At 35.0% G+C, this 13117-nt stretch overlaps 1 protein-coding gene across 3 annotated transcripts in view; it reads right to left on the reverse strand.

Moving 5' to 3' along the window:
- Rpt2 (26S proteasome regulatory subunit Rpt2) overlaps positions 1 to 13117 on the reverse strand; it is a 213944-nt gene that overhangs the window by 182373 nt on the left and 18454 nt on the right. For all 3 annotated transcript variants that reach the window (XM_090376630.1, XM_090376629.1, XM_090376628.1), the window contains exon 2: positions 4620 to 4688. In XM_090376630.1, coding sequence (XP_090232756.1) covers positions 4620 to 4688 — 69 coding nt within the window. The remainder of the gene's footprint in view (positions 1 to 4619; positions 4689 to 13117) is intronic.

A 13117-nucleotide genomic window follows, 5' to 3' on the forward strand; every position in this document is an offset into this window, starting at 1 on the left:
TCTAGATAAGTTGGGAAAATGAGCTGAGAAGTGACAACTGAAGTTTAACATTGACAAATGCAAAGCACTGCATATGGGTGGCAATAACCGAATAAAAACCTACCAACTGTTTGGTACAACACTCGGGGAAGTGGAAAGTGAAAAAGACCAGGGGGTAATTGTGCAGTCAAATATGAAGTTCACTGAGAAGTGCAAATGGGCTGCCGGGGCAGGACATTTCTGCAAATTGCTGCACCTGGAGAGTAGGCACCTGAGGTGATCTGATTGAGGTGTATAAGGCCTTGAATGGGTTGAGCAAGCTGCATGCTGATGGGATTCTTCCTCTTGCTCAGACTAAGAACCTGAGGGGACACAGTTACAAACTGAGGAAAGATAGTTCTAGAATAGATGTCCGGAAATTTGCCCTTAGCCTGCGGTAAGTTGATTGTTGGAACAGGCTTCCATCTTTCGTTGTGGAAGCTAATAGCCTAAATAAATTTAAGGCTGAGCTGGACAGGCATTTGGAACAAATGGAGGGGGAAATGGGGTGTTTTTTTTGGCTGATGCTGCATAAGCTTGCTTTCTTGCATCATATGCCTCTATTAAATGCTAATATGATTTGAAAGATGACTGATGGGCTACTTGGTAATGTAGGCACCTCTATGATTAATCATTTGGTGCCGACCGGGCTAGCCGAGTGGGTAAAGTATGCCCGGCAACCCAAAGGTCGCGGGTTCGATTCCCGCCTCGGGCTTGGATCAAAGTACTGCAAAAACCTTGGGAGGTGCAATATGGCCACAGAAGCCAATGCGCCAACAACTACCAAAAAAAAAAAAAAAAAAAAATCATTTGGTAATAGATTCCATTTAGGCCTATTAAACTTTTGTTTTTATTTGTCTAAGGCTTTATGTAATTCATTTATAGTAATGGGTTGATATATGCTACCTCATGAGTTGTGTGAAAATTAATTTTGTATTTTTTTTATTTGAGCTGTATATTTTTTTAAAGATCAGCCTATATGATGATTTTGCTGACAATTCTGCAAAGTTTCTTAATAGGTTTTTAATTTTTTCTGACTCAGTTAAGTTGTGACCTTTCCAGCATATTATCAACTTAGGGGCTATTAGATATTTGCCTTAAATTTGTCTAATCCTATTCCAGATGTTTCTAGTATCCGTATTTCTATTAATTTTGTTGGCAAATGATACCAGGACTCTTTCTGACATTTGTTTTGTATATAACAGGTTTTTGCTCTAGCTTTCTTATATCTTATGAGATTGGTAACAGCAGAAAATTTTCTGAATTGATTCCAAGCCCTATTTCTTTCTTTCTTTGCCCCATGCATTCTTCACCCCCCCCCGCACAGTTTGTAATGTTTATGGTACTGACTGGGTGCCTTTGGTATTACAATATTTTCTGCAGAGATTATTTGATTTTTGAATTAAATGACAGAACTATTAATATCAGAATATATTATAGTTTGGTCGTCTAAAGAAGCAGTACACTTATTTTTTCCAATTTGCTTTGCAAAATTTCCATTTTTTTCCCTCTTATAGTTTGTGGTACATCATATGTTAATAGGTGACAAACAACTGGATAATGATCACTGTTATAGGGATCATATAAAACAGACCAGTCAAGAATAGGAAAAAGGACCAAGGAACAAATAGTGAGATCAATTTCAGAAGTAGTCCCTGTAGATAAATATACATGGGCACGAGCACTTGTGTTTTACAGTGTTATGTTCCTGCTGTCTAGAAGTTTTTCAATTACCTGTTCTCTTTTGTCTACATGGAGAGAAACCCATGTGGATGTTACCCATTCAAGTCTCCCATCAAACAGAATGGAGAGTGGCAATCAAACATAATGGTAACTGGTTAACTTAGTCTTCAAAATCTTTCAATGCATACATGATTAGGCAGAAGATAGTGAAACTACTGTAAAGATAATTCTAATCATGGTGCATACCGCAACTTCAAGGGTTGTTTGCAGCTGAATATGCTTGGATAATATATTAGAGTCGACTAAAATGGCTATTCCTCTACGAGCAGTCACTATCTTTTTACAATCTTGGTAATATATATTGTAGTGTTTAACTAAAATGCTTATCTGCAGAGTTAGGTTTGTTTCTTTAAACAACCACTTGCAAGATTATGGATGGAAATTAGAACTTTGATACAGTTAAAATTAATTCAAGGTCCATAACAATTCCACTGAAGGAGCGTGCCCATTATCTGGAAAGTTGGTCAATCACCAGTGTCCATATTATCTGTCACATAAAGTTCCAAGATTGTTTCATCTTCTTGCTCTTTTTCCATCAATTTTCATAGAGTCAGTATGTTTCTGTTCTTTGTCTACAGGTTTAGTGGTTTTTGCATTGCTTGTTGTTGAGTCTTCAGCACCTGGTGAGATAATGAGTTTTATTTGCTTGGTCAACTTTTGGTTTTGTTTGAGAGAAGTGTCTGTGCCCAGTCTGCTACTAAGATGTCAGTTGTGTTCCAGTTGCTTCTGTTTTCTGTATTGCCATTTCTGCTGCACATGTCCTCATTGTTGAGGATAAAAGGTATCTATTTTTTTAGCTTCTTGGTATGTGACCTTATGTTCAGTTTTATATTTCTGAATTTGCTGCTTCTCTCTTTTCCATATACTGCAGTCTCCAGAAAAAGCAGGGTAGTCTCCTTTGCAGTTCAAGCATAGAGGAGATCGTGCACTACATTCATTATTAAGATGGGTTTTTTTGAGCCACAAGTGGCACAAACAGCTGTCCCTCTGCATACTTTTTTTTGAGCCACAAGTGGCACAAACACCTGTCCCTCTGCATACTGTTTAAGAATGATCACACTTTTGACACTTGAAGCATCTCATTGGACTAGGGATGTATGGACACCTGGCAGTTCAGGTGTTCTGCTTTCACTGTTGTTGACAGAGTCAGCATACTAAAAGTAAATATTATAGTGTAGGTTGGTGTCAGCTTCCCATCCTTTTTTAATAATTGGTTTTGCAATTCTTATACAATTTCTTCTTCAGAGCTGATTAGGAAGTCCAATTCCACAATGACCACTTTTGATTTATTTAAAGTGGCACGTTGAGTGACTAATGGGAATTCCACCAAATGCTGTGTTTTTAGAAGTAGCTCTGAGTGTTGTTGATTTGTTGTTTCTGTAAGTAGGTAACCTGATTTCATATAGCAAACCATTTTTGGTGGACCAGCTATATGTTCTAGACACCTTTGTATGACAAAGGGAGGAAGTTTACTAACAGGCTGATCTGTTAAAGAGTGGAAAATCAGGAAGAATGGAGGAATGGTTTAGTTTTGTCTTTCTCCTTTTACCCCTTGGCAGCAGATGGATTAGGATCATCCTGCTGCTAATGACATTCAGTTTAGTCCCCAAGTGAAATCTGGTTTCTCAAATTAATTGTTACTATTTTTCAAAAGATTACTTTTTTCTTTCATGTTTCTGGCCCTGGTTTCATGTTTCATGTTTCTACTACCTTCTCCAGCCACTTAGTGACCAAGTGGCTGGAGAAGGTAGTAGGTTAATAAACAAATAGAATAAGGTGTGGCTTTCCTTCCTTTAAATGAGTAAAATAACTTTCTTTACTGTATAATTAGAATGTACTGCAAGTATGTATAGATGTAAACTCTGAGATATAAATGCTTAGTATTTCAAAAAGAACATATACAAGATATACGATCATGTTCACTGATTTAATGGTTTTAGAATGCTTGTATCACTAATCACTTGGCACTCGAGGCTATACAATCTGCTTCTGATGGAAGACAACTGGCATAGACAAGGGAGTATGATCATTACAGGAACTAAAAAAAGGGGACAACTGAATACAGGAATGAAAAGAATTCTGAAACCTGAAAAGTTTTTCCATTAATGGTCTATGTGAATAGTCTCTGTGTTTAGTGTGTTATATGCTGTACAAGTCTAAAAACAACTGTATTCTAGTTAACCTTTAATGCGATGATTTTCAACCTCTTTTTTAATAACGGCACCCCTAGGTCATTTATTTTATTTTGCGGCACCCCTACTCAACTTTCTGCTTGTTAGATCCGATTCTCTGTGTGTGTGTGTGTGTGTATATATATATATATATATATCTGATAATTCAAAATAAAACATAAGCCAGTAGTATGTCAAAAACTGTAGAGCATTTATTTATTTACTTTCTTATTTTATGTTAAACTTTTAAGCCATTATTTAAATATATATATATAATATTAAAAAATATATATGTTATATGATATTTATTACAATAATATAATTATAAAAATTGCATTTCATAATACAAACTATACATAATATTATTCTTTATATAGGGCTACTAAGTAAACATCAATTATAGATCACCACAAAATTAAAAAGATACTGTACACCGTTTTATAATGAAATAAAAATATATATTAAAAAATAATAAGTTTAAGTAACTTAAACCCAAATTACGTGGCACCCCTGGAATGTTGTTGCGGCACCCCTATTGAAAACCACTGCTTTAATGAGTCATTCAAAGATAGCTAGAGTTACTTACACTGTATAACATAAATGCACAATACTTTTCAGTTAATGTTTTAATAAAGCTGATTTTCTGAACTACACAGCTCCATTTTTTTCAGTGAAAGAAAAATTCACCTTATCATCCTTCTTGTCATTTCCCGTTCCTCCTCCACCAGGGCCACCGCCAGAAGATTGATTCTGCCCCTAAAAGAAAAAAGAAATTTTAAACATTTTCAACAACATTACTTCATTGAGAAGAAAATTATATAAAATTAATAACAAAAAAACTATTTTCTACAAGCAGCATATACCTGTAATCAAAAAAATATCTCATGTAATTTAGTTAAAATTTTGTTTTAATTCCATTATAAATATATTGCATTTATACAGTAGAACCTCATAAATCTGGCATCCTAAGGTCATAGCACATATCAGATTTTTGTAAATTCCTATTGCTTTTAAAGTTATGCACATAATTATTCAGGGGGTAATCTACATTATGTATGTATTTTATACTTGGCAAGGCAATAGCATAATTTAATACAATTCATATGAGCAGACGAAATTTTAATTTTACCAATGTGAATTATGAGGGGCTTTCAATTATATAATAAAATAAAATTGCATTTTGCTACTTAAGAATAATCTAAAAATTCTATCAGAAATCACATTTGGATATTTTTATCAGATAAAAGAGTAGCCATGATACTATAATCTCCACAGAATGACAGCCACTACATTAGGCCCAAACATAAAAAAATGCTGGCAGATTGATCCAGGGGTAGCACATTTGCCTAAGTAGTAAATGTCACAGGTATGAACCCTTCCTCCGATAGTGGGCATTACCACTGTCCAATATTTTTTAGCATGAGGTATAAATAATGTAGTATGATTTCAACAATTGAACTACCTTAAAAACTAAATGCATACTACTAAGTACCATACTGTGAACCAGTATTTGAATATTTCTCAAAATAAATGATCTTATACTGTTCGTTTTAAATACGTTGTAACAACATTCTAAAAATAAAGTAAAACAGAAAGAAACTGGGCCTGGAAATTATTATGCAATATGTTGCATAAATCTGGCACTAGCAGTATTTTTTTCCAGTCAGCCTTTCCCCCTCACCCTTGTACAGTATATCATCCTCATAGAAATATTCAAAAATTGGCAGATTTTTGATATTCGGGATTTTTGGATCTAAAATTATGAGGTTCTACTGTATTTGAAACATTAAAATGAAGCAAATGCCATTTAGCTCAAATAACAAATATTTACTTAGTACTACAAATTTAAAGTTAAAAGAAAAAGCACAAAATACTGAAGCTTAAGCATTAAAACAACATAAAAAGATATTAGCACAGGATATACAAGTTTTTTGGGGTTTTTTCAGAGCAATGTATTCCTCATGGTTTTATAGTTTCCTAAATTCCTTTAAAAACCAAGTGCAATGTAGTGTTAAAATATATATATATATACACATTTAACTTCAATTACACTTTTTCGTAAATTCAACTAGTCACCAGTTCCAATTGTGCATTAAATAAACTGAATTCAGTTTGCATAAAAGGCCATTCATTCAAATATATTTACGTGAATATACAACCTATTTAAGGCATGCACAGAACTGTTTTACCTTTATACACGCAAGGTCACTAGAATCCCATGTGTATGCATATTATTACCCATACAGTGCAAGGAACCCTGAGGCTTATGCTGCACCAGCCAAAACAAATTTGAGTTACCTTGAGAATAAGAGAGTCAAAAGTAGAAGGGAATCACCAAGAAAGGGAAGAGTGATGATATATGAAAAATCAGCAAGAAATAATTCAAAATTGTTCACTTTTTGATACTACCTTGATTTTCAATCTTTTCTAAATACAATTATCAAAATTCCAATTTTCATATTAAAAGCATTTATTTTTAATTAATTTTTTTAAATTAAGAAATTAATTTATTTAGGCCTGTTTGACATGCAAAATCCAAATCAAAACACCTGAGTTCTTTAATGAAAGTGTGCAACTGGACCACATTCTATCAAAATTAAGGAAGTGCATCCAGTTGACGTGTGGACAAGTGCAATAAAGAGTTAGTTTAGTGTGATTTAAGCACTGGAAAAGCAATACTGAGAGTAGGAGGGTTATAGGTCTAATGACTCTGATAAACACAATGAACAACTGTACAGAGAAATAGAGTGGGCCAGTAAATCAGACTGTCTTATAATGGGGGGATTTTAACTTGCCAGATATTGACTGGAACTTGTGGTTTAAACACACACACATTAGCAAGGATTTTGGTGATTTATTGGCTAATTGTTTCCTACAGCAGCATGTTCAAGAGGCAACCAGAGGGAGTAATACTCTAGATCTGATTATCAGCAGTGATTATTCATGCATTAAGAATCTGCAGATAAAGGAAGTGCTAGGTGACAGTGATCACAGTGTACTAATATGGGATTTACTCAAAGATGTAACTACCATCAGGAGTAAAGGGAGGGGTTTTTGCTTTTGTAAATGTGACTACAGTGGTCTTAGATTTCAATTCTATACAGTGGGACCAACTGATGATGTTACCAACAGCAAATTCTAAGTGGGAAGCATTCAAGGAATTAATCTTGGAAGCTATTAGGCTTTTCATACCAACTAAGAAATACGTTCAGGGTTTAGGCCTAAATGGATGTTAGATGAATTAATGAGACTCATGGCAGAGAAAAAAATGCATGGGATACATATAAATTGTCAGGAAACACAGAATCAAGTCACAAAGGAGGTTAGGCAAGCAAAGGCAGATTATCAGAAATCTTTCACAAAGGATGCAAAGAAAAAGAGCAAAGACCTCTTTACTTATGTAAACTCTAGAAGGAAGGGAATGAATCAGACAAACTGAATGAGTATTTTGCATCTACATTCACACATGAATTCTGAAGGAGAGTGGAGGCCAGAAGCATATCAAACTCTAACAGGAAGCTAAATGATTTTGTAATAACTGAGGGCAAAGTAGAGGAGAAATTGTTGAAGTTAAACATGAGACATAGATGGGATCCTGGGGTGGACGGGATCTATCCAGTTATATTAAAGGAGGCAACAAAGAAAGTAAGCAAAACCTTGGCCTTAATTATGAGCGCATGCTAGGACTCAGGGGGAGGTCCCCATGGACTGGACATATGCAAATGTATCCCCAATTCGCAAAGGGGAATTAAAGGGTGTCACGAGTATTACAGACCTATTAGTTTAATTTCTGTTCCAGGGAAAATAATGGAGTCAATTTTCTGTAATGGAGTCACTGGTTAACCAGTGACTCCATTATTACAGAAGCATTGCAGGATCATATAAGCAAGACTGCAGTTATAGTTCAGAAACAGCATGGGTTTGTTAAGGGGAATTCTTGCCTGACTAATTTGATTGGATACTATGATGTGGTCACAAAAGAACCAAATGAAAAAATAATTTTGATATCATATACTTAGATTTCAAGAAAGCTTTTGATACTGTTGCACATGGAAAACTACTGTACAAATTGGAGCAGTATGGCATTAAGGACAAGTTGCCGCTATGGATAAAGGGATGTTTGAGTGGGAGAAGACAAAGGGTGGTAGTCAATGTACACTGCTCTTCATGGACTAATGTTATTAGTGGAGTCCCCTAGAGTTCGATGTTGGGACCATTGTTGTTTTTTATATTTATCAATGATATTGATGAAGGTATATCAGGCTTAATATCCAAGTTTACAGAAAATACGAAGGTTGCAGGATTGTTAATGACAGTAATGACCATATGGTACTGCAAAAGGACCTAGAAAACTTGAGCAGATGGGCTGACAGTTAACACCTAAAGTTCAACATTGATATATGTGAAGTACTGCATATGGGTAGCAGTAACCCCCCAAGTAACGTACCAACTGTGCTTTACTGCACTCAGGGTAGTGGAGAATGAAAGAAAGACCTGGGGATAACTGACAGTCAGATGTGAAATTTTCTGCATATTTGACTGTCAATTACCCCCAGGCTATAAGAGCAGCTCATGGGGTCTTGTCAATGATGCACAGGAATTTCGCTAGCAGGGATAAAGAGGTGATATTATTATTATTATTATTATTGCTCATATTATTTCTCCCTGATTGGGGGTTCCACCTCATGATGGGTATTGCTACCAAGTACACAGGGTGGTTGTTATTATTATTATTATTATTAGCCATATGATGCAAGGAAGCCTATGGTTTTTGCTGCACTAGTCAACAAAAAAAATGAGTTATCCTGAGAGAGAGAGAGAGAGAGAGAGAGAGAGAGAACAAGTGCCAAACGTAGAAGGGGAATCACCAAAAATGAGAAGAATGATGATATCCAGCTCAGGACATGGTCAGTCCACTCCTTGAGTACTGCATACAAGTTTGTAGGCCTCATTTTAGGAAGGATATAGAGCTGCTGGAACGAGTACAGAAAAGGGAAATGAGATTGATGAAGGGAGCAAAGGGTTGCTCTTAGCAAAAAAAAAGGCATAATAAGTTGCAAATTGCAACATCTGGAGACTAGGCACCTTCAAGGTGATCTGATTGAGGTGTATGAGGCCTTGAATAGTTTGAGTGAGCTCAATGCTGAATGGAATTCTTCCTCTTGCACAGACTATGCACCTGAAGGGGGATAAGTACAAATTGAGGAAAGACAGTTGTTAAACAGATATGCAAAAATTTGCCTTTAGCCCAGTGGCACGCAAACTTATTTTGCTCGCGACTCCCTGTATTAATTTTAAAATTAATGCGACTTCTCAATGTAAACCCCGAGGCAGGATGACCATATTTTTAGAGAAGGAAAATGGCATTTTATAAATTTTATTCAAGTAATGAGAAAGGAATAAAAAAATTAATCTCTCCATACATTAAAAGTTTTCCTCCTAGTGATATTTATTGAAGCCAATGGGAGAAGAGGATGAGGCAATTATATCACTACAAATGCAATTAATTATTGCATTTGTAGTGATATAATCTCGTGCACCTGCTTCCCAAAACATCTAACATTTGATGTTCCATTGTAACATTTTTTTGTATATTAATGAATATTGTATACAGTATTTGTATCTATTCTATTGTATACTGTAATTTGTAAATTAAATATTAGTATAGTTTGTAAATATTTCAGTATTTTATTCCTGCTCTTTTGGATGCAATAATATTCCTCATGCATTATGGAACTTGAAGGAAAAAGCCTAAGTGACATATATAATTACAAAATATATATATAATGACAAACGTATATAATTACATAGTGATTTATTCGACCTTGAGAATGCTGAGCACTACAAATGCCCAGGTAAATAATTACATAGGTCATTTCCTTATTAAATTTCAATCAGTGCATATCAACAAGTGTGTATTTTATGTAGAAAAGGTTTGACTTACTCCGTATACCTCTACATTTTATGTAGAAAAGCGTGTGCGGGGGAATGGGCGAGCAAAGCGAGTAAGGGCAAAGCACCCTAGTTTACACATTACAATAATTGTTTAATATTTTAATTGAATACAGCAAAAACAACAAATCAAATTCTTATTCTTCAATTAAGATTACAAAACAATAAAAAGAAAAAAATTAACAATTAAAAAACAAAACAATTAATGAGAAGGAAGAGCCTGGATAACCGATAACATTTGGTCCATACATGGTGCAACGTTTGAAATTACTAATCTCATGTCTTCTTCTAGATCAAATCTGGAATGCTGTTTTTTATTATAACTGTTAATTTTGAGAAATCAATCTCACATAAATATGCAGACCCGAAAGGTAGCAATATTTGTATCGCCATTTTCAATAATTCTGGATACTCATCTTGAAGAGAATGCAAAAAATTTTCCCAAGTAGTCTTGAAAAGAACATGTAATACTTTGTCAGACGACAGGTCAACAAGATCTTCCTTTTGCTGGATGGTAATTCAGCAAACAAATAAATAATTTTGGGACATGAAGAAATATCAAAAGCAAAGGGATTGCAAATCCAATACAACTTTTTTTCTGGAGATACATTAAATCATTTGGAAAAATTTTTAATTAGCATTGTTAGATGGGTGGCAATGATATATTCCTAAATTGTAAAATGTCAATATTATAACAAAATTAGAAAAGCATGGGAATATTTCAGTATTATTACACTCGAATTCAGTTTTCCAACGATTAAGCTTCTCTTTGAAAGTTTCTATTTTATCACTGATATTAATAAATTTGTTCCTAGTCCTTGAAGACTTAAATTTAAATCATTAAATTTTTCAAATATATCAGCAAAGGAACTAAGTTTTCCAAGCCATTTTTGATTTGTAAACAATTGAGCAAGGCTATTTTTTAATAAAGTTGACCACACTTATCGCATCTTTCAAACCTTTGTCCAAATCAGTTTGCATTGATTGTACCGTATAATGCAATGATTCAAAACTATATTTGGAACAATTTCCTTTACTTTGACTTTTACACCTTTTATTTTATCCTGTTAATGCAGCCGCACCATCAGTACAAATCGCAAAGCAGTTGTTCCACTTTAGAACAATATTTGTTTGAAAGAAAATATTTATAACATCAAAAATCTCGCACGTTGTTCTTCCTTCCAAAGCTTTGCAAAATAGAAAATTCTCCAAAATAACCCCCTCATAGCAGTATCTGACATATACAATAAGTTGAGCAAGGTTTTAAATATCTGTGAATTCATCTAACTGTATTGCAAAAATTGGACTTTCTCTCAATCGATTAAATAAATTGAATTTTATGTTGTTCATAATAACTGTCTCTGGATTGAGGAATGGTATTTAAATCATTGCTGTACTTTTCTCCATGCATAATTGAAATCATTTTTATTATAGCAAGGAGAACAAGGGATTCAGCAATAGTATGTGATTTCAAATTTTTTTCCTATAAAAATGAAACTTCCAATGATGCTCTTAAAGCTTTACAAGGAACTGCAGTGTTTCTTCATGAAAGATTTTTAGACCTTGTATTGCATTGGCATGTCTTTTGATAAGGATTCAGTTTTTTCATTATCTCTGGATGTTTGTATGCAAGTGTCTTTTTAATTTAATAGGTTTCATGCTTTTGTTAGCTAGTTTTTCGTAGCATATTACGCACACAGGACGTTGCTGATCATCAGCAACACTGTAAGTAAGCAGCCGTACTTCATAAATTCTTCTTGATATTTTCTATTCTTTTTCATTCCTTTTGATTTGGAATATGATGGCTCTCTAACAGAAATTGGTGGTTGCACTACACTTGAAATAACGTTAGTGTCTAAATTTTCACGTTTGGTGAGTATGGGCTTGGCACACCCAGGGTCTTGAGCTGGATATCATCATTCTTCTCTCTCTCTTGGTGATTCCTTTCTACTTTCTCTCTCTCTCTCTCTCTCTCTCTCTCTCTCTCTCTCTCTCTCTCTCTCTCTCAGGGTAACTCAGGAATTTTTTTTCGGCTGGTGCAGCCTAAGCTTCAGGCTTCCTTGCACCATATGGCTAATAATAATAATAATAATAATAACTTCTGAAGTATCTGTAGCAACATTATTTTCGTCACTCCTCAACCGTTTTGTTCTGATTACCCAATTATCCATAGTAAAATATATATTTTTTCTTCTTAAAAACAACGATAATATAAAAAGTAGCAGAAGAATGAAAAACACATCCAAGTTGATGTGAAAGCACCGAATTACAAAGCAGAATAAAGCATGTGTGCAACAGACTTGCTATTTACTGCCACCGCATGTTGTTGTTTGTTTTTTGGGAGCACTAGCAACTAAGGCCATATTGCTCCAGAAAATGCGGTGGTCATTCCCTGACCTTTCTGCATCTTCCGTATTTGGTGGTGACGGGCTCGAACCCCGGCTTAATCAAGAAGCGTATGCTACGCACTGCTGCTCCTTCCCACCTGGCTATGGAGGCGCCTCTGCCACTGCATATTTGCACCTCTGCCTTAGGGCAATTTCAGAAATTTTTGCTGTAGGAAGCACGAATTAAGAGCTAGAAGGATTGCAGTTCAGCAATTGAGTAATAATGAGAAGTATTAATACATACTGAGAAATCCACTAGTCAGCTGCTTTCTGTGTGTCCATAGCCAGTGAGAAAATTAAGTATTACCCACAAAGACAACAGGTAAGAAAGCCACCTGCATCACATGTGAAACCACCTTAAAAAATAAAGAGTTGCAATAGGGTTCATTTGTATCGAAGACTTCGTTCGAGTAGTAAGGTCTCTATGCCTACAGTATTGAAAAAGTAATTTTAACAACAGGTTTTTGGGCTTTCAAATACACAAAAACTAATTTTATTTAAAAATTGCCGCAACCCCTTTAATTTATCCCGCAACCTCTCTGGGGGTCACACCCCACAATTTGTGCACCACTGCTTTAGCCAGTGGGTGGTTGATTTCTGGAACAAACTTCCATCTGTCATTTTGAAATTTGACAGCTTAAATAAATTCAAGGCAGAACTAGACAAACTTTTGGAGCGAATGGATGGGTGAAATCGGAGGGAGTTTTTTTGGCTGTTGCTGTATAAGCTTGCTTTCTTGAATCATATGCTTCTACTACAGTAAACCCCCGCTATTCACGTGGGTTACGTTCCTGAGAAATGTCACGAATACCGAAAACGCGAATACTGAGTTATGGCTCCCATAGT

The sequence above is a fragment of the Mastigoproctus giganteus genome, chromosome 6, assembly GCF_048544385.1.
Source record: "Mastigoproctus giganteus isolate SK-2022 chromosome 6, ASM4854438v1, whole genome shotgun sequence".
In the NCBI taxonomy this organism is placed as follows: domain Eukaryota; kingdom Metazoa; phylum Arthropoda; class Arachnida; order Uropygi; family Thelyphonidae; genus Mastigoproctus; species Mastigoproctus giganteus.